This window comes from Apaloderma vittatum, unplaced genomic scaffold (assembly GCF_000703405.1).
Source record: "Apaloderma vittatum isolate BGI_N311 unplaced genomic scaffold, ASM70340v1 scaffold18813, whole genome shotgun sequence".
Classification (NCBI taxonomy): domain Eukaryota; kingdom Metazoa; phylum Chordata; class Aves; order Trogoniformes; family Trogonidae; genus Apaloderma; species Apaloderma vittatum.
The window spans coordinates 1-20,799 of NW_009710039.1; the positions used below are offsets into that span (position 1 = coordinate 1).

The window sequence follows — 20,799 nt, forward strand, 5'->3', positions numbered from 1 at the left end:
TGGCCCACGAAGGCAAAGGGCTCAGGAAGGACAGGACAGAAGTGGGATAGGACAGGGAGGACTGGGCTGCTGTGCCATGGTCCCACTGCACTGCTCGGCTCAGACAGGAGTGAGATGAGCTGCCACTGGGGAGGCACGCGGCGCTGCCGAATTTCATGCGGCCTGGCAGCAGGGATAGGTCAGATTCTGCTTCCCAGGCACACAGCAACCCAAAGCACACACTAACCCTCCACCCCAGAACCCCCACAGGCTGATTCTGCCCTTGCAGCCAGTGGCCCATGAGAGACTGGGAGCATGAAGGAATTAGGAGCCACGGTTCAACCTCGGGGTCTGAAGGCAACACCGGCAGAGGGATCAGCAGGAGTAGAGCTGCCTGGAGCAACACTGGGTGTATAGGAGTGTAGGCAGGACTTGCCCTTGCAACTTGGCCAATAGGATCCAAGTACTCTGTGTGGGAATAAAGCTCAGAAAATAAAGTTTTTACCATGCAATTGCTGAGTCACAACCACCCAAAGACTTTTCCCACATCATGTGATTATGCAAAATAATTGCCCAAAATTACTCGATTCATTATACAACATTGTTTACATTGGGACATCGAGACAGTTTCCAGGATGGTGTGCAGCTGGTATGCAAGGAGCTCCTACAAAGGTTCCTTAGGCAACCTTAGACGTTTGTAACATTAAGGGAGTTTGATGTTCTGACTCTGAGACTGCATGGAGCATAGAACTGAGTGAAGACACCGTGGTCAGGCTATATCACAACATCATAGTGTCACAGTATGCTAGGGATTGGAAGGGACCTCTAAAGATCATCTAGTCCAATCCCCCTGCCAGAGCAGGAACACTTAGATGATGTTACACAGGAAGGCGTCCAGGCAGGTATTGAATGTCTTCAGAGAAGGAGACTCCACCACCTCCCTGGGCAGCCTATTCCAGTGTTCTGTCACCCTCACTGAGAAGTTTCTTCTCAAATTTAAGTGGAACCTCTTGTGTTCCAGCTTGATTGCATTACCCCTTGTCCTATCATTGTTTGCCACCGAGAAGAACCCGGCTCCATCCTCATGACACTCCCCCTTTATATAATTATAAACACTAATAAGGTCACCCCTTAGTCTCCTCTTCTCCAAACTAAAGAGACCCAGCTCCCTCAGTCTTTCCTCATAAGGGAGATGCTCCACTCCCGTAATCATCTTAGTTGCCCTGCACTGAACTCTCTCCAGCAGTTCCCTGTCCTTCTTGAGCTGAGGGGCCCAGAACTGGACACAAGATTCCAGATGTGACCTCACCCAGGCAGAGCAGAGGGGCAGGAGGATCTCTCTCGATCTACTAACCACCCCCCTCCTAACACACCCCAGGATGCCATTGGCTTTCCTGGCCACAAGGGCACAGTGCTGGCCCACGGTCATCCTGCTATCCACCAGGACCCCCAGGTCCCTTCCCCTACACTGCTCTCTATCAGGTCATTCCCCAACCTATACTGGAACTTGGGGTTGTTCCTGCCCAGATGTTATATGCAGACAAAAGGAACTTGGAGTTACCATGGAACTGGTAAGCTGCACATTTGCTATCCTGGGAAAACAGTCTGTCATTTTTTGACAAAATACTGTCCTTTGGGTGAACTATGCTCATTATAATATTATTATAATACCAAAACACACCCCCATCCTAAAAGCTACCGATCTCTGAGTAGCAACCACCTCTCGCTGAGCTTGCACCCTAATTTTTTTTGGTCTATACCCTTAAAAGTGAAGCAAGGAAAATCTACACCAATCACAATAAAGATATGCATGACTAGAGTCACTCAAGCTCCACATGAAAGGTAATAAAGAATATAAAAATGGCCCAAGAGAGGGGAGAAGTTAGGGCAGATACCATCACCATCCTAGTAGATACCACCATGGACCATCTCTGGCTTTTGGGATCAGTCGTTGTGCTGAGCCTCTCTTACCTCCCCATAGGGATGCCTTCGGGTAAGATTTGAACATTTGGTTATACCAAGTGCTTCCCCAGGACGCCTAGGAAATCTCTATAGAGTTGCTTTATAATCTAACATAGAATCATAGAATGGCCTAGATTGGAAGGGACCTTAGAGATCATTTAATCCAACCTCCCTGTCATGGGCAGGGATGCCACATCTCGACTAAACCAGGCAAAACATGGGGACCAAGCGGGGATCGAATCCGCAACCTCGGTGTTGTCATTGTTGTCAACACCGCGCTCAACCCACTGAGCTAACCAGCTCCCTATTTGTAGCCAGGCTGTATCATCCACGCTTTTGGACATACTTTGCAGACAGTTACTATCACTGGCAATTTAAAAGAATTTGTGCATTTGTTGCTTTAATAAATTATATTATTTCTTGATCTTAGCTCAGTCAGTTGAGCATAGCACTAACAACGCTAAGGTCACAGGTTCAATTCCTGTTCGGTCCCCATGTGTTGCCTGATCTAGTTAAGAGGTGGTGTCCCTGGCGGCATGGAGGCTGGATTAAAATTATCTCTAAGGTCCTTTCTAAAATGGCCTCTAAGGCCCCTTCTAGCTTAGGCCATTCTATGATTCTATGATTCTATGATCTGGCCATGTGACTTCCTATTGAATGCCTTCACACTCATTTTAAGGCTGGCCATGTGAGTCTAGGGAATGCCACTAGATTCAAGTGTGTCTTGATCTGGCCGTGTGAGTCCCTATTGGGCACTGCCACGCTGAGTCTGGCAATGTGGGTTCAGGGGACGCCACTGGATGAATGTGCCTCAATCTGGCTGTGAGAATTCTTATTGAACACCAACACACTCACTAAGTCTGGCTGTGTTAGTCCACAGGTGCTGCTAGATTGAGCCTGCATTGCATCATTATTCCAGACTATTAATGCCGAATTTGGCATCACTCAGAATCTAAGCCTAGCTGCCCCCAGCCCCTCTGATATCTGAGGACAAGCTGGAATGCAAGGGGATTTAGCTTCTGTCAAACCGATTTGCCCCTTTCTTTAATGCAACACCCTGAAAGTAGCCAAAGTGGAGTGGGGATGACAGCAACAGGGCATGGCAGGAATTTTTTGAAGTTAAGTACCTGCTGTATTTACAGTGCACCTATTTTCTCAAAATGCCTCATTGGAAAATTGGACATTTAAAGCTAGAACAGGAAGGAAAGGTCATGGGTTCTGCTGGATGCTCTCATCCATCAGTATAAAAGAAAAAGTAAGCTATGGGGTGAGATCTCCAGTCTATGCAAAGTAGGTGAGGATTCTCATGCAAAACTCCAGGAAGAATGAAGTGCTGAAGGGTGGTTGTACTGTAATCCAAGCGTATATTGCAATTGGCGTATTGTGCTTGTGTTGTGATTTCAGTACACTGCTGCATCGTTATGCTCAATCAAAATGCCATGTGACATCAAATATCTTCAGATAAGTAAATTTGGTATGAAGCATTAAACCCTCCTTGTGTGTAATATCTAGAAGAACCTGGTCAGAGAGTATTGGACTTTGACAGTAAGTGATGAGAAATCAGCTCTCTGCCAGAGCTGGAGCTGAAATTTTGTATTGCAAGTTGCAAAGTGCATAATTTTGTAAATTAATGTAAATCTCTGACAGAACTTTGAACAGGTGGCTTAATGCTTTGCAGAAATGGGAACATATATTTCTTTTAATTCGATACTTTCTGGGTGCATCTTTGTCTCATTCTTGTGGATATCTCATTGGCTCTTATCCTGATACAAGGTATATTTCACCATGGCTAGTATCTCTACCAGTAACCATTATGTCTCACATAAGACTATAAACAAGGTTGACATTTCCCTTCCCTTCTCAGTTATAATTAAAAATACTTAAAATACTATGTTGCATGCTAGGTGAGTCAAGGCTCGTCCACATGTAAAATGCAGCACCTGTCATTAGCAGTCCATCATTCAACTATTTCATTGGCTTAGCTGTAGAAACACTTGAAGGCATTTGGAAAAGTCACCAACGAAGGAATTCGTCTCCCAAAATGCAGACCACCAAAATGATAGATGAGTAAGAAGTCATTCTTTACTCTCAGTGAGAGGAGTATAGAAAGAGCAGTTGATTTCACCTTTTCTAGGAATTTTATTCCGGAACAAGATGAATCAGGCTTTCAAAGTTCTTTACTGGCAAAAGAAAAGTCTAGACAAGATGATCCAGCACACCATCTCCAGATGAATCTTAGAAGATTTCCATGTTGGGGAAGAATCTTAGAAGTGTCCCACATTGGGGAATCCACCATTTTGCCAGGCAGGTTATTCCAATGGCTATTCTCATTATGAAAATTTTTCCTCTTATGTCCAACTGGAATCTCCCCAGGAGTTGTATCCATTACTCCACATCTTTTCCCTGTGACTCCTTGTAAAAATTGAGACTCCATCTTCTCTGTAGCCACTCTTTAAATACTGGAACATGGTGGTAAGGTGTCCCTTAAGCCTTCTTTCCTCAAGGCTGAACAAACCCCATTCTGTCAACCTTTCCTCACATGGCAGCTTCCCAGTTCTTATACCATGTTTGTGGCCCTTCCCTGGGCCCTCTCCAGCCTTTTTTTTTTTGTACAGCAGGGACCAAAACTGAATACAGTACTATAGGTGTGGCCTGACAAGTGCTGAGTACAGTGGGATAATTACTACTGTATCTACTGGTGATGCCCTTGTTGATGCAACCCAGCATCCCCTGGGCTTTCCCACACCACCACCAGCAGTACACCGGTCACTCATATTGAGCTTGTTGCCCATCAGCATTCTGAGGTCCCTTCCCATAGAGCCTCTCCCCAACTTGTGCTGCAGTCCTAGACTATGTTTTCCCAGTTGCAAGACCTTACATTTCTCCTTGCTGAACTTCACAAGGTTCTTGTTACCCTACTCTTCCAGCCTGTCCAGGTCTTCCTGCAGATGGCTCTCCCTTTCGACTTCATCAGGGTACACTTGATCCCATCATCTAGATAAAAAGCAGTGTAGGGTGCAATAGTGATCACTGGGGGATGCCACTTATGACAGGTTGCCGGTTTGAAATGGAGTTATTTACCAGCACCCCCTGGGTGCAGCCTGTCAGCCAATTCCTACAGCCTGTAGTTCATTGCACTACATAATATGCAAATAGTTTGTTTTGCTGCTAGATTCCCTAGCTCTGAACACTAAAGCTGTGTTTACATGTTCATAACTCTGTCTTTATAGGTGTTGAATTTTCTTTCAACAGACAGTATTAAGTTTTACATTTCCTTTGTTATGTTAAAATCCATCTGCCATTTTTCTAGTTTATCAGTAAGAATGGACCACCTCTCTGGACTGTAACACACCAGTTTCTCTAGGAGGAGGCTGTGGGGAGCCATATCAAAACTTTAGAGAACACAGGTAGACTACGTTCACTGCCGGTGCCACATCAACTGCAGGTTACATTGTTGTACGAGGTGATCAGGTTTGTCAAGCATGATTTGCCTTTAATGAGTCTCTGCCAGCTTTTCCCAGTCATGTGCTTCATTTGACTTGTGATAGACCTCAGAAGGATTTGTTCTATAACTTTCCCAGGGGCTGAAGTAAGACTGATGGGCCTATAATCTCCTGGATCTTCCTTCAAACCCTTCTTGTAGGTGTGAGTGACATTAGGCTTCCTCCAGTCTTCTAGGATGTCCCTCGATCTCTGTAACTTCCCAAAGATTTTGGAAAGCAGCCTTGCAATGATGTCAGCTAGCTCTCTTAACACACCTGGGTGGATATTGTCAGGGCCTGCTGATTTGTAAGAGTCAAACCACTGTAATTGTTCACACACAAACTCTTCCTTCACTGATGGTGAGTCTGTGCCTGCATAAACCTGGATTGTTGCTCCAAAGCCCTGGGGTCCAACAGTGCTGGTAAAGACAAAGGTGAAGAAAGTGTTAAGAACTAATGCCTCTTCAGAACTGTTGGGGACTAATTTACTTCTCCTGTCTAACAGTGAGCCAATATTTTCCCTCTATTTCTGGTTATTTACATATCTGAGGAACCCTTTCTTGTAGTTTTTCACATCTCTGGCCAATTTCAATTTGAGCTGAGCTTTTGATTTTCTAACTGCATCTCTTCGCACCCTATTAATGCCCTTCCCTTGTAAGTTCTCAACAGGTATTCCTTCACTTTTCCATCTCCAGTTCACTTCTCTTTTGGTTTTGAGAAGGCTCAGAAGCTCGCAATTAAACCAAGGGTATCTCTTGCTCTGCTTACTTCTCTTACCGTTAAAAGGGATGAACTATTTTTGTGCTTCCAGGAGAGTGTTCTGTAAAACTCCCAGCACTTGCCACCTCCTTTACCCTTCATGGAAGCTTCCCATGGAATCCATCCCAACTGAGCTCTCAGCGAGCTTAAGTCTGCTCTTCTAAAATGTAAAAGCTTCCTCTTAGTACTAATCTTCAGTGTATTCAGCAGAAAAAGCAGGACCTCAAATAATACTGTGGTTACTACAGCCAAGGCTATCACTGAGATATTACGGACCAGGTTTTCCCATTCGGTCCTCATGTGTTGCCTGATCTAGTCGAGAGGTGGCGTCCCTGGCGGCAGGGAGGCTGGATTAAAATGATTTCTAAGATCCCTTCCAGCCTAAGACATTCTATGATTCTATGATTCTATGATTCTTGGTTTGTGAGTAGCAAGTCCAGCAGTGCCTCATTCGTGGTTGGCACGCCTAACACCTTCTTTCCAGGAACTTGATGGATGGCATGTGAACTGCTGTGCTGTTCTTCCAACAAATGGCTGGCTAGTTGAAGTCATCCATAAGAATCAGGTTCTGTTGACCCAGAACTCTGTTTTACCACTTCCTTATTTACAGAGAATCTGTACAGCATATGGAGTTGGTGTTGGATGATGAGAGATTTAGTGTTTTGAGGAGTATTTGGGATGCTTTAGACCTATCCTAAAATACGAGAAGTTTTTAAGTAAGGTAGAAATTTGACCTTATATCCCATCTGCTTCCCTGGAGTTGTGTAGGTCTAATCTGGCAGTGTGCTCCCTATCTCAATCTCTCTTCTCCATAAGTAATGCTTCCCTCATGCAGATTCTGCCCTGGGTTCAGGAATGTGGTAAAATTAATGTCTGTTTTCCGCCTTCGCTGACAAGCAGACCTCTGAACTAGATGAAGTCTACTTTTATGATTCTGATGCTAATATTTTTCTTACCCACTTGTCTCGGGATCTTAAACTCTACCGTCTCTCATTTACTATAGCCAAAGTTGCCTTCAGTCTCCATACCCACACACGGTTCTTCCTTTTATTTGAGCAACTGGTAGAGCAAATGGTTTACCCCAGTCGGTGATCAGTGGATAACCAGCACTAAAAAAAATGCTTTTAATACACTGCAGATACCACCTGAGCTCTTTGTGATCCACTGTGTTGTCCTTGCAGCAGATACCAGGGAGAGCAGGGAGAATCTGACAAGAAAATAAGGACCTGTGGCGGTGAGGCTTCTTCTAGCAGTCTGAAGAAAATTTTGTCTACTTCCCCTCCATGATCAGATGGCTTGTAGTAGGTGTGCAGCATGATATTACCATATTGATCTGTCTTCTAAGGCTTTTCCAGAAGCTCTTGACTGTCTCTCCATTTCTGTGAAGGGGAAAACCCACACATTCGAGCCACTGCCAAGTTTCCCAATATTCAAAAAACATACCAGAAGTCTAGACATGTCAAACATCTGGCTGTGAAGATCGTAGTATGTCCAGAGCTGAAAATAAATAGATGGCAAATATGGATGTCTAAATACAGAAATATTAAGGTATAATTCATCCTACCTCATTTTAGATGTCAGAGCATCTATCACAGTTGTGGTCTGAACTATAACAATTTCAATAAAGATCTGAGCTGTGCATCAGGCAACTGATCTTGTGGCCTTACTCAGGTCAGTGGGGAGAGTTATTGTAGATGACACGGAAGTAGTCATCTGGTGTAGGAGAACTCAGGGAGAGTTCTGCTCTCTTTTCATGGATGAAGGAAAGAACTGAGATGAAAGCCTTTGATACACCACAAGTAGTTTTACCATCTTGGTGGAGACATCTGCAAGGAATCAGTCTAATAAACCTCCCTTTCATGGTATAAAAGAACAAAGACTGTTCCAGGAGGTAGCTTGTGTGAGTTGATTGAGCCTTTTTCAGATATTTGTTTGGACATATAATTCTAATTATAAAGGGACTGATTTCCCTAACCTCTAGAGTAGCTGTCTTCACATGAGCTACTCATTTTTGCTCCACTAATCATAAGTGAAGAGAAATGAACAATCTCAGACCTTAGTTCACCTCCTCCAAAAGATACTGTACAGACCAGGCATCCGTGTTTTATAAGGATAAGTTTTTCTTCCAGTGCTGAAGAGGGTTTAAAGACTAAAGCTGACTTAGACAGAAGAAAATTCACAGTAGACACCCAGGTTTTGTTGAGAAGACTTCCACCCAACGAGACACTCTTTACACTGTCCAGGGCCAAAACAGAGAGATGTTGAACACGACAAAATCACTTTCTGCACCTCCTGTGTCAAAGCTAAGAGCACATTGTGGTTAAAGGGAAAATCACTTGTGCTTTGTGTGACAGATGCGTGACCTGATTAGAGCAAACTGCCCAACTCCTTTCCTGCACACAAAAAACATCTCCTTGCCACCTCTGTCTCCCTAGATTACTTTGGACATGGGTTTGAGGTTCATCAGTCAGCTGGAGGTGCTTGTACAGACTGGTACGGCAGATAATGTGTTCACTTCTAACCATCTGATGAAGCAAGTTACGCACACATGACAATGCACATTGGTCATGCAGTTGATTCGCACCATTCAACTAGATGAGTGGACGTTGTTCACATTGGCTTTACCAGCACTTTCCACCCTCTTTCCCACATTATCCTTATAGCCAGATTGCGGAGATACAAGCTGAAGAAGTAAAGTTTAAGGTGGGTCAAAATTTTGCTGAATATATGGGCTCAGAGGATTCTCACCAGAGGCAAATATGCCATGTCTTGTGAAGGTACCTCGATCCACTACATTTTCAACATCAGATTGTCTTGTCTTTACTAGAAACAAGGCAAAGGCTTGGACAAAAGAAGACAGAAAGAAATGCTATCGTCTTGAGAGCTTATTAAAATCTTCCTGTTTACCATCTCCCTTGCCAATACAAACAAACCAACCGACAAATCTGGAAAAGCTCCGTAATTAACCACATGGGAATGAGTGATGTTCCAAGACTTAATGAGTGGTAAAAAACATTCCACACTTCAGCAGGGACAGGACTAGGTGGTGCTAGCCTCTAGGTCTCCTTGGGGGGATTGCACACATGGAAATACATCCCAGCACATGGAAATACATCTTAAGCACCAAGATATAGAAACCTCTCTCTGACAGACAATAAACACTCCCAGGTGAAGATACAGACCTCATGCTACACCCTCTGGAGAGTGTTCTAACAAGTCCCTTCCTGTGGCTGAGGTCTGGAATATGTGGCTCCTGGAAGGAAAATAATCTTCTTCTACTCCCAACCTGGATACAGTGCCTCAGTCATCAGGTTCAACTTCTAATGATTGCTGTTCGAAAGGATCTCAGCTAATGAAAAATGAGGAGTTGTTAACACAGCTTCTTGGTCAGGATCTCCAAAATGGTGAAGTAAAGTATCAACTCTTCATCCTTTGCGTGATGAATCCTATTTTGTGATGTCCTTGTCAGATCAAGTGATCCTAGTGACTACAAAAATGCAGATGTGAGGCATGAAGGCAAACTGTAGAGGTGTTATCCCTGTCATCAGGTTCCCCTCTGGCTTAGCTGGAAGGCCAAGCTGAACATGACCTACATGGCTAAGATTCCTCAAAGAGTTGCAGCACTTCCTGTTAAGGGGTGCCAAATCTGATAGCACATTAGAAATGCTACCACAGTTCCATGTGCACAGAGTCAACCAGTAGAAAGGCTAAGAATGTGTTCCATGTGCAAACACACACAAGCAAACCACACAGCTCAACATGGGTAGGCACACTCTGCACTCATGAATACAAAACAACACAAAGGGCATCACATCACAACAAACTTTTTAGCGAGACCTCTTGTGGTAAAATAAGGACTAATGGTTTTAAACTAAAAGAGAGAAGATTTCGACTGTATACAAGGAAGAAATTTTTTACAATGAGGGTCATGAAAGACTGGCACAGATTGCTCAGAGAGTTGGTAGGTCCTCAATCCCTGGAAACATTCAAGGTCATGTTGGAAGGTGCTCTGAGCAACCTAATGTGGTTGAAGATGTCCCTGCTCATTGCAGGAGGTTGGACTAGATGGTATTTAAAGGTCCCTTCCAATTCAAACTATTTTATGATTCTATGGTCCTACTCCTCTCTCTGGATCATCAGAAGGTGAGTGAGAAATACGTGTATGCATCTACACAATGGAGTAGCTTGGCTTGGGAGTCTACCCAGTAACTGGCTCTTGGATCCACCAGCAGGCAGAAATCCTCCAGATGTATGGGCCCTCTTACTCAAGGTCACACTCCAGTTGCTAGCATCCAGACCTCCATACATATGAATATAGGCAGAATAGAGAATTTCTCATGGTGGGAAATAAGTAGTAATTGAATTTAGTAACAAGACAGGAGGTGCTGCAATTATTAGGCTCAGGGCACGATCAAACAAGTTTACTAACCATCCACTTCTCTGCATGTAACTGATCCTTTTTATCCCTTTATTCCTCTGTTTTGCCACATTTGTTCTTCCCCAATTTACTCCTATCACCTTTAGTTCTTCCCCTAAGCATTCCGTACTAAATCACAGAATCACAGATTTCTTGATGCTGGAAAAGACCTCTGAGATCATCAAGTCCAGTCTATGACTCCACACCATCACATCAGCCAGGCCATGGAACTAAGAGCCACATCCAGGCTTTGACTCCACCACTTCCCTGGGCAGAGCATCCCAGTGCCTGATCACCCTCACCATGAGGAAGTGTTTTCTGAAATCCAACCTAAACCTTCCCTGATCGTGTCCTCTCGTCCTGTCACTAGTTGCCTGGGAGAAGAGCTCGACCCCCCACCTGACTACAACCTCTCTTCAGGAAGTTGTAGAGAGTGATAAGGTCCCCCCTGAGTCTCCTCCAGCTGAACCCCCCCAGCTCCCTCAGCCTCTCCTCACAGGACTTGCCCTCTAATCCCTTCCCCAGCCTCATTGCTCTCCTCTGGACCTGCTCCAGCCCCTCCAGATCTCTCTTGCAGTGAGGGACCCAGACCTGCACACAGGACTCGAGGTGAGGCCTCCCCAGTGATGAGTACAGGAGCAGAAATACATCCCATTACTCCTGCTGGCCACACTGTTCCTGATACAAACCAGGATGCCATTGGCCTTCTGGGCCACCTGGGCACACGGCTGGCTCACGTTCAACCTGTTGTCAACCAGTACTCCCAGCTCTCTGTCTGCTGGGCCACTCTCCAGCCACTCCTCCACCAGAAACTCAATTTTTTCTGACTTGTTTCTGCCCGGTTGCGAACTGGGGACTTTTCACATGTGAGGTGAATGTGATAATCACTACACTACAGAAACACACCACAAAATCTCAAGCACTGCCAATATGTTTTTATCCTGTGTCCCATAAAGTGGATGTCAGGCTGCAGTGACTTTCAGTTTGTTGTTAAATTCAAAAATTCTCTTCCCCTTGAGGGTACTGAATAGTATGGAACAGGGCTCAGCAAATGTGGGCCAGACCCCAGCACATTGCAGCAGTCTCTGTCTCTTTGGAATTGCTAGGGTGACAGCACAATTTTTTGAAATATTTCACTAGTTTTTAGGATTCCACACTTGTTTAGGGGAGAAGTTCCAAACTACTAGAGTTGCCCATGTTCTAGGTACTTGCCTGTACTGTTCCACAACCCTGACACTCGTAACTCTCCAGCCTTGGGGCAGATCTCTGGCTTATACTCTTAATTAGTCATTGAACACTAAACACGGCCTGAACCACATTCAGTACAGCAAAGCAAAAACCTTAATTCTCCTCTCAGGGATGATAAACAACAGCACAAGGACTGTATACAGCAAGTGAGATGATACATAACATGACTCAAAGAACAAGTGCCACAACTCTAAGAGCCAACAAATCAACATTGTGGCCAACAACTATTAAACTACGATAATGAATGCTTGTAACAAATTCAATTTAACATGGTCTGGTCAGATCTGCTGTTTTCTCAAACCTTCTTGCCCCATATTGGGTAGCATAAAAGTCTGTTGTAGTTTAACTCCAGCCAGCATCTAAGCCTCATGAAATTTGTCTCTCATTTCTCCCCCCACCAGTAAGTTGGAGAGGAGAATTGAATAAAAAAGTAAAACTCATGGCTTGGATAAAAACAGTTTAATAACTAAAACAAAATAAAATATAGTAAGTATTGTAATGAAAAGTAGTATAACTAAAAGAGAGAGAGAAATAAAGCCCAAGAATAGACAAGTGATACACAATACAACTTTCATCACCTGCTGACAGATGCCTGTGCAGCGATTCATGTCCCCCGGACAAGTCTCCCCAGTCTCCCATGAACTTGTTGTTCTATGGTAGGGAATATCTGCTTGGCTGGATCAGGTCAGCTGTCCTGGACAGATTCTTGAGCTCCTGCACCCTAGCAAAACATGGGAAGCTGAAAAGTCCTTTATTTCCTAGCAACAACTAAAACCATCAGCATATTATTATTATTGCATACTAACCAAACACAGCACTATTCTAGCTACTAAGGAGGAAAATTAGCTCTATCTCAATTGAAACCAGGACAACACACATCCCATAATATGTGCCGTATTACTAAAGGAGTAATCCCTCTCAAACTGAGACAACCCCACCAACTCATCTCGATGGGTCTCACTTCTAGACAACGGCACTGAGGCCTAGAGTCTTCGTTCCTCTCACTACGTTATTTTGGGTTCTCCTACCTACCACTGTGCCACTACACCCATCTGGTCTTATGGAGATGATCTTCTAATGGTTTGACCACTTTCCTGTGGTAGTCCTGGGATTAGATGACTGAGGATGTTATTCAGGTTCCCTACTACTCTCAGTCTTCTTGTTCCACTCCAGAGACCAATCCTTCAAAATCTGCTTGGAGAAAGGGGAAGAGCAGAGATTCCCAGAAGAAGGTGGGCAAGGTTGTCCAGTCAGCCCTTGATGGAGGTTTTATGGGATTGTGTAACCAAGGGGCAGATGGAAGAAGGTCTCATGAAGAATCAACAATCAGCCTAAAGAGGTCATGAGTTCCCCCAAAGGTAGTCCAATGTCTGAGACCTAAGAAAGAATAGGCAGAAAAGGACTGGAGGTTTGCAAAGAGGGAAGTGAGACATGAAGACACTCCACTGAAACCAGGTGTGTGAATCCCAGTGCAGACTCCTTAATGAAAAGGATCATGCAGGCTGGAGAAGAGGGTGGGATACTGGAAGCCTGCATGCCTGGTTTCCCTGCAGAGAGTGCTGAGATATCTCTGAGTTAGAATGTGAAGGTGGCTATCCACCAGGTTGTACCACTCAGTTCTCTGGGGACAGATGAGCTTATGGAGAAGAACAAATCTGATACATCAGGTCATGTTAGGAGACTGGTGCTCAGGATTCCAAAGAGAGGGAGCCTCCTTAAGATGTCACAAGGCTTTTCTCCTTTATGGAAGAAAAAAGATGAATTCCCTATTGCAACTTTGTGTTGTCACCAGTTCCCAGGCAGCAGCATCTATTCTGAGCAGAAGCCTTTCTTCTGTTGCCAGAAGTCACCAACTTCCCATCTTACCCACCTTGACTGCCTTCTTCTGCTGCCTGGTTGGCCATGGTCTCCATCTGTCCTGCCTTCCTTGCTCCATGTAGCTTAGGCTTCTGTCTCTGTAGAGACAGGCACCACCAACACAGCACTGGAAGCAGATCCACTCAAGGTTTCTCTGCACAAGATGGATGTTATTTCTCAGCATTTCTCCCTGGATATAAAGCTAATGTTCTTTTGAGCTTCTTAGCACTGGTGAGGGGAGAGCAACCTAGCCTGCAAGGACAGGTGGTGCTGAGGAACTCCAACCATTGGAACACTGCATTGTACAGAATTTCTAAACTGGAATGAAAAAGCCCTTTCTTGGTTTCTGAAATCTGCAGTAGCAGAGAATGGTATTTTGAGGGTCAGGAGAGAATGGATTGAGGAAAATGGCTCTGCATGCCAGTGCCTGCTACTGCGGCACCTCAACACCTTGGACCTGTGACTGCTCTGTTGAAGTTAGGCCATTTCTGGCCTGGGGAACCTGCAGCTCTGTGATGCTCATGGACAGAGAAGGGGATGGGACCCCTGACATGACTACCACATCTTGTTGTGATAAGAGCCAATTATGCACAAACAAGGGTGTTCATGTTCACCTGCATGGAATTGTGCATTAATTTGTCCCCACCATGCATTCAGAGAAATCTGTAATACATGTAACTACATTAATCAAAAAAAATGCCTTCACATGACTGCCTGTGGATTCAACTATGCACAACCCTGTCCGAGCTGGAACACTCCAGGTCACCTCAAGGCCTAAAACATGAATTGGATGGAAATCCCCAGACATGACCTAAAGAGTGGAGGAAACTGAGCAGCCTGAGAAATCTTTCCCAAGGTTGATGTTAGAAGGAGAAATGTTGAAACTCAGCAGTGCATTCTACCTGCCTGAGAAGACGTGCAACAATCAGAATGGGCTGGGAGGAAGAGAAGTGAAAGGACATGACATATCCTCACCTGTTGGAACCCTTGGGTGTCTGATCAAAGATCACAGAGCTGAGAGGAGCTTGGTCTTTCCTGTCAATGGACCTGAAAACAACTCCCTAGGAGTGCTCTAGGTCAGCATCCCTAGAGAGTACAAGACCTCTCCATTAACTGGTGCAAGTGCTTTACCTGCAGTGACATGTTCCTGCCCCAGAAATTTTAGGAACTCTTCTTCCAACACTCAAAACAAGCATCCATGAGGAAATGAGCATGACATAAACAAGGAAATGAAAAGACAACAGGAAACTGAAACATAACTGGTATCATTATCTAGGATGTCTTACATTTCAGAAGAGCTTGTCAGAAAATTATTAACCCTGCTATGGCTACCTATTCCCCTGGGGCAGTGCAGGACCAGTATAAAAGGCAATGCGGGTCCTTTGTCTCTCATACACTTCACTCTCCTTCTCCTTGGGAACCAGGTGAGTCTGAAGTCCCTTCTCTTACTCCTGCAGGATGAAGCTGTGCCTCAGTGGACATGCCAGATAATACCTGCTGTGTTCTATGCTAGAGGCTTGGGGCTGCCTGTCCTGGGAGGTGAAGCAGGGGGAAGGTTTGACATGAAGAGGGACTGGAGCTGGGCTAAGGGTTCTCTTGGACTTCTGGCTAGGAAAATGCTTTCCTAGGCCTGGTTCTCTTTGTGCATTGCCCAGGGCAATAGGCAAAGAGGACTGTGGACCAACCTGCACAGGCTCCAATTCCCAACCACCATGTGCCTTGGCTCCCTCATGGTGGGTGGACAGGCTGCTCCTCATGGATCCCTGTTCTTTTCCCTTTCCTCTCACTCAGGTGCGCCTCCAGCCCCAAGACATGTCCTGCTGCAACCCGTGCCAGCCTTGCTGCCAGCCCTGCGGCCCAACCCCGCTGGCCAACAGCTGCAATGAGCCCTGTGTGCGGCAGTGCCAGAGCTCCACCGTCGTCATTGAGCCCTCCCCTGTGGTGGTGACCCTGCCTGGCCCCATCCTCAGCTCCTTCCCACAGAACACCGTTGTGGGCTCCTCCACCTCCGCTGCTGTTGGCAGCATCCTCAGCTGTGAGGGCGTGCCCATCAACTCTGGGGGCTTTGACCTCTCCTGCATCACCAACCGCTACTGCTGCAGGAGATGCTAAAGCTATGGGTGACTTCCCTAGTAAGTACCCCCAGGAACCTAGAAGATTATGCTGGTGTGAGGACAGAGTGTTGGGTCATCGCTTTCAGAGGGACTGAGCATCCATGGCTCCATCTGCAAAAGAAAGGCAGGGAGAGTCATGTCTAGACTCACTGAAAACGTGGCCCATGTATAACTTGCCTGCTTTTCACTTTTTTCTTTCTCTTTTCTCTGATGTCTTCTGATCTCTAGGGTCACTTTTTTTTCAAAGACAGTCCTGGAGGTATCTGCTGCCCCCCTCCCTTTGTGGTTTAGGCAGTTGGACTCCTTTTGGCAACTCTACCCTGGCCTCAGGGCATGGCTCTTGGATGATCTGGTGCTCTCTGCACCAGAACCTCCCCTTCTTTACCTCATTTGTCTCTTTAAAATCATTAAAATTCTGCTGCAACACAACCTGAGCCTTTGTGTGGTCTTTTCCCCTCAGGATGTTCTCACAAGCTACCCATGAAAAAAAGCGTGTTGAAATTAATATGATGTAAAGGCACATGGGCACCTTTCACAATTCTGAGAGGGGTTGGGGCACACTTCACTGGAAAGCTTTGTACAATGTCACTTGAACCTGAGGAAAATAGAATCATAGAATCATAGAACAGTTTTGGTTGGAAGAGACCTTCAAGATCATCGAGTCCAACCTTCGTCCCAGGTCTATAAACACCACTAAACCATGTGCCTCAGCACAACATCTACTCATCTCTTAAACACATTCAGGGGTAGCAACTCAACCACCTCCCTGGGCAGTCAGTTCCAATGCCTAACAATCCTTTCAGTAAAGAAAATCTTCCTCATATTCAACCTGAACCTCTTCTGGAGCAACTTAAGGCCATTTCCTCTTGTCCTATCACTCACCACTAGGGAGAGAAGAGCAAGTCCTGCCTGGCTACACCCTCCTTTCAGGTAGTTGTAGAGAGCGATAAAGTCTCCCCTCAGACTCCTCTTCTCCAGGCCAAACAGCTCCATATCCCTCAGCCATTCCTCATACAACATGGGCTCCAAATCCTTTACCAACTTGGTAGTCCCCCTCTGTACCCTCTCCAGCACCTCAGTGTCCCTTTTGTAGTGAGGGGCCCAAAACTGGACACAGGACTCGAGATGAGGCCTCACCAAAGCCAAGTTCAGGGGAATGATCACCTCCCTGCTCCTGCTGACAGCACCCTTCCTGATCCAGGTCAGGATGCTGTCGGCCTTCTTGGCAGCCTGGGCACACTGCTGGCTCATTTTCAGCTGACTGTCCATCAACACCTCCAGGTCCCTCTCTGCCTGGCAGCAATCCAGTCACTCCTCCCCAGGCTTGTAGTTTTGCTGGGGGTTGTTGTGACTGAAGCGCAGGACCCGGCACTTGACCTTATTTGAACTCATGTGATTGGCCTTGGCCCAGCAATCCAGCATATCTAGATCCTCCTGTAGAGCTTCCCAAGCCTTAAGCAGATCGATGCTTTCACCCAGCTTGGCGTCATCTGCAAACTTACTAAGGGTGCATTCTGTTCCCTCGTCCAGATGATTGATGAAAATGTTAAACAGGACTGGGCCCAATACAGAGCCTTGGAGGACACCATCGTGACTGGTCGCCAACTGGATTTAACTCCATAAAAGATGTTACAAGCTGCCCAAGTGACAGTGGCTATTAGACACTGTCTTGATGCATCTCTGCCCAGAAACACCTCCTCAGATTTGGCATACATCCTGCAGATGAGAAGCTTGTTGTCTGCTCACCTCTAATGGGTAGCTGGGGGACTTGCAGGAGGTGACAGAGTAGGTCAGCAGCTACATAAGCTCTTGGGGAAGACAGTTTCTCTTGCTGTGAATGGAGCTGTATAGCAGGAGTAAGCCCTGACAGAAGATTTTCCTGAAGGACAACAGGAATGAGATTGGGTTGATAGCCTCAGGCACAAGCCCCAGGTAGGAGTATGGCGAGCTCACATGGGCACAGGTAGTAGGGATGAGGCTCCCATGCAACATTGTGATAACCTGATGCAGCACGCAGCTTCACCCAGCTGTTACGCAGACAGACAGGCCTGAGATGATTCACAAGTTAGTTTTGTCCAGGCCACAGTAGACTACATAGTCCCAGTTCCATGTGAACCCACCCCTCCAATAGGTCAGGACAGATCCAGGACCACAACTATCTCTGAAACTCCCACAACTGCTCTGTGGTACCAGGTGCTCCCCAAGTACAGAGTACTGAAACAGGCTCTCTAATGCATTGTCAGTGCCAGGACTCAGTTTTGATCCTGGAAGATTCTGTGTGAGAGCAGATGTGCCTACCTCACTTTGGGATGTGGTGGTCGTAGTGCGACATGCTTCTGCTCTCAACAGCATCTGTGAGCTGTCTCTTTTGAGCAGATCTAGGTTTAGATGATCTCACTAGCTTTGACTGATACTCTCGAGCACTGGTTTGAACAACGGCATCAGCACAACAGAGCAATTGAACTGGAAGTGTCTCAGTGGAAAGATAGTAGCTATCTGGGTCTAGGGCTGTGGAAATCAACTTACCCAAGGCGGGAAGTTGAAACCAAGCCAGAAGGTCTTTTCTTCTGCGTAGAGGTCCCTCATCTATATGCTGTCCTATCCTGGGAACAGCAAGTAGTCTCACACTGCCCAAAGGCAAATGACCCTCTCTAGGTCCAAGTTTGCCAGTGGTTCCCATTCTGCTGTGTCATTCCATAATTCAGAAGAGGTGACATGGCCATCATTAGATGTTTTTTCTCTGAGTTTGAATTTGGTAGGTTGAGATTAGCTCAGCTATTACATTTGTGATACCCCAAAATTAAAACCTCGAGTCTTCAGGTTCTAAGTCACTCAGTAAACCTTGTGAGCTGTGGTCTGCAATCTTTGGAAACCAAAAACATATGCTCACTACAAACCCATACAAGAATTCCCAATTTTGCAACACTGCTCCATAGTTTAATGTCAGTGTTGAGCTGATGACAACAGGATATGGAGTTGTGGAGGCACTGTAGATCTCATAACCCTCTGTTTCCACATAGACTACACAACAACTTCAAGTCATTGGCTCACTTCTGTTGTTCATGTTCATGTCACAGCATGTGACTCACTTCCATTGTTCATGTCCACTGAGTTTGTGGTAAGGTCATATGGCTTCACTATTAATGCCCACATGTAGGTATTCTTTCTTATGACACTTGAAATTGTTTTTCTAGACCTTCCCACTAATCTCAAGGTGATGATGATTAAAATGCTGTCACCACTGAATCATGCACAGTCCCCTGGGTGAAGACACTGTTATGTTTGAAACGGTGGCACAGGCACACCATGGACCGTTGGATCAGGTGAAATATTCTTCATAACATCTCTGTTGCTCTGTTACTAGGAATCGTCTTGTCCTTGAGTTGAAGGGACTTTGAGCTATGGATGAGTGCACATGAGAGCAGGACACCCAGAAGCATCTGTGGCTATCATTAGGTCAGTGCTGCAGCAGGTATACCTCTGAAAGGATTGTGACCCAAGCATAAGTCCATGCTGGAGAAGATACATTTTGAAGCATCTGTGACTGTGGATAGGTCCATGCCTCAGCAGGTATCACAGAATCACAGAATCACAGAATGCTAGGGGTTGGAAGGGACCTCAAAAGATCATTTAGTCCAGCCCCCCTGCCAGAGAAGGACGACAAGGAGTAGGTCACATGGGAATGCATCCGGGCAGGTTTTGAACATCTCCAGAGAAGGAGACTCCACAATCTCCCTGGGCAGCCTGTGCCAGGGCTCCAGCACCCTCACAGGGAAAATGTTTTTTCTAATATTTTTGTGGAACCTCCTCCGTTCCATCTTGTATCGATTGTCCCTTGTCCTGTCATTGGACGTCACTGAAAAGAGCCTGGCATCGTCCTCCTGACATTCATCCTTGTCATATTTACAAACATTAATGAGGTCACCCCTCAGTCTCCTCTTCTCCATGCTGCAGAGCCCCAGCTCCTTCAGCCTTTCCTCATAAGGGAGACATTCCACTCCCTTAATGATGTTTTTGGCTCTGGGCTGGATTGTCTCAAGCAGTTCCCTGTCCCTCTTGAGCTGAGGGGCCCAGAACTGGACACAAGATTCCAGATATTCTAGGCTCAGTGTGGTCCCACAGTGTATTAATGACTAGCACTTGGTGCTAGGATGGCCCTAGAGGCTGGATGTTTTGTGCCCCACTCACAGATTCCTACCGTCTTGTTGCTCAAAGATCCCAGGAAACAGCCTGTTGTGTCCAGTCCTTTTGCTAGGACTCATAGAGAAGTGAAAAATATTGCATCCTGCTTCTAAATTCCTGTCACCCAAGATGGCTCCTGAGTCCAAGTATCCGTAAATCAAAGCCATAATGGAAGAAGGGAGGTTCTTTGGCAGTTTTGACATACAAGAAGTCATTGACCAAAGTATGTTTCATTGGATATGTCAGCCAGAAGAGAGAGTGGGACTACCTATTAAGAGAGCAGTTGTAGCTTTGAAATATTCACATTATTTGAGTTGCCAGAGCAGAAATTTCCAAGAGCAGAAGAGAACTCCCTCAGGGACACAGATGAGAAACATCGGCCCACGTGGTTGACAACAGGGAAGCAGAGAAAACTGAATGATGGGAGTGAAGGAGCAAGGAAGAGAAGGATGAGGAAAGAAAAGCAGAAGTTAGTCTGCAATGATCTGGGCCTCATGGCTATATCCCAGGCAGTGCTTGCCAATCCTCTTCTGGACAAGGATTGCAGGGCAAAAGGAGCTTGGTCGTCCCTGCCAATTGGGCTGAAAAGAATGCCATAGGAGTCCTCAGGCCAATGCCTCCAGCCTCCAGAGGAACCTCCAGCATTTCAGGCAGACCTTATGATAGCATTTATGTCCTCCAGCCATGGAAATTCTTGGAATTCTCATTCCAGCCCTTAAAGTAAGTATTCATGGTTGAATGAACAGGGCATAAATACATGAATCAAAAGATATTAATGCAGGCATCTGAAACACAAGCC

The 20,799-nt window shown here is 45.7% G+C and overlaps 1 protein-coding gene across 1 annotated transcript; it reads left to right on the forward strand.

Annotated features, from left to right (window-relative positions):
- The first annotated feature begins 15,516 nt into the window (after positions 1-15,516).
- LOC104269535 (feather keratin Cos1-1/Cos1-3/Cos2-1-like) lies at positions 15,517-15,816 on the forward strand. The gene has a single exon (XM_009867170.1). It carries the CDS (start codon positions 15,517-15,519, stop codon positions 15,814-15,816), a length of 300 nt encoding a protein of 99 aa, XP_009865472.1.
- Positions 15,817-20,799: the final 4,983 nt, after the last annotated feature.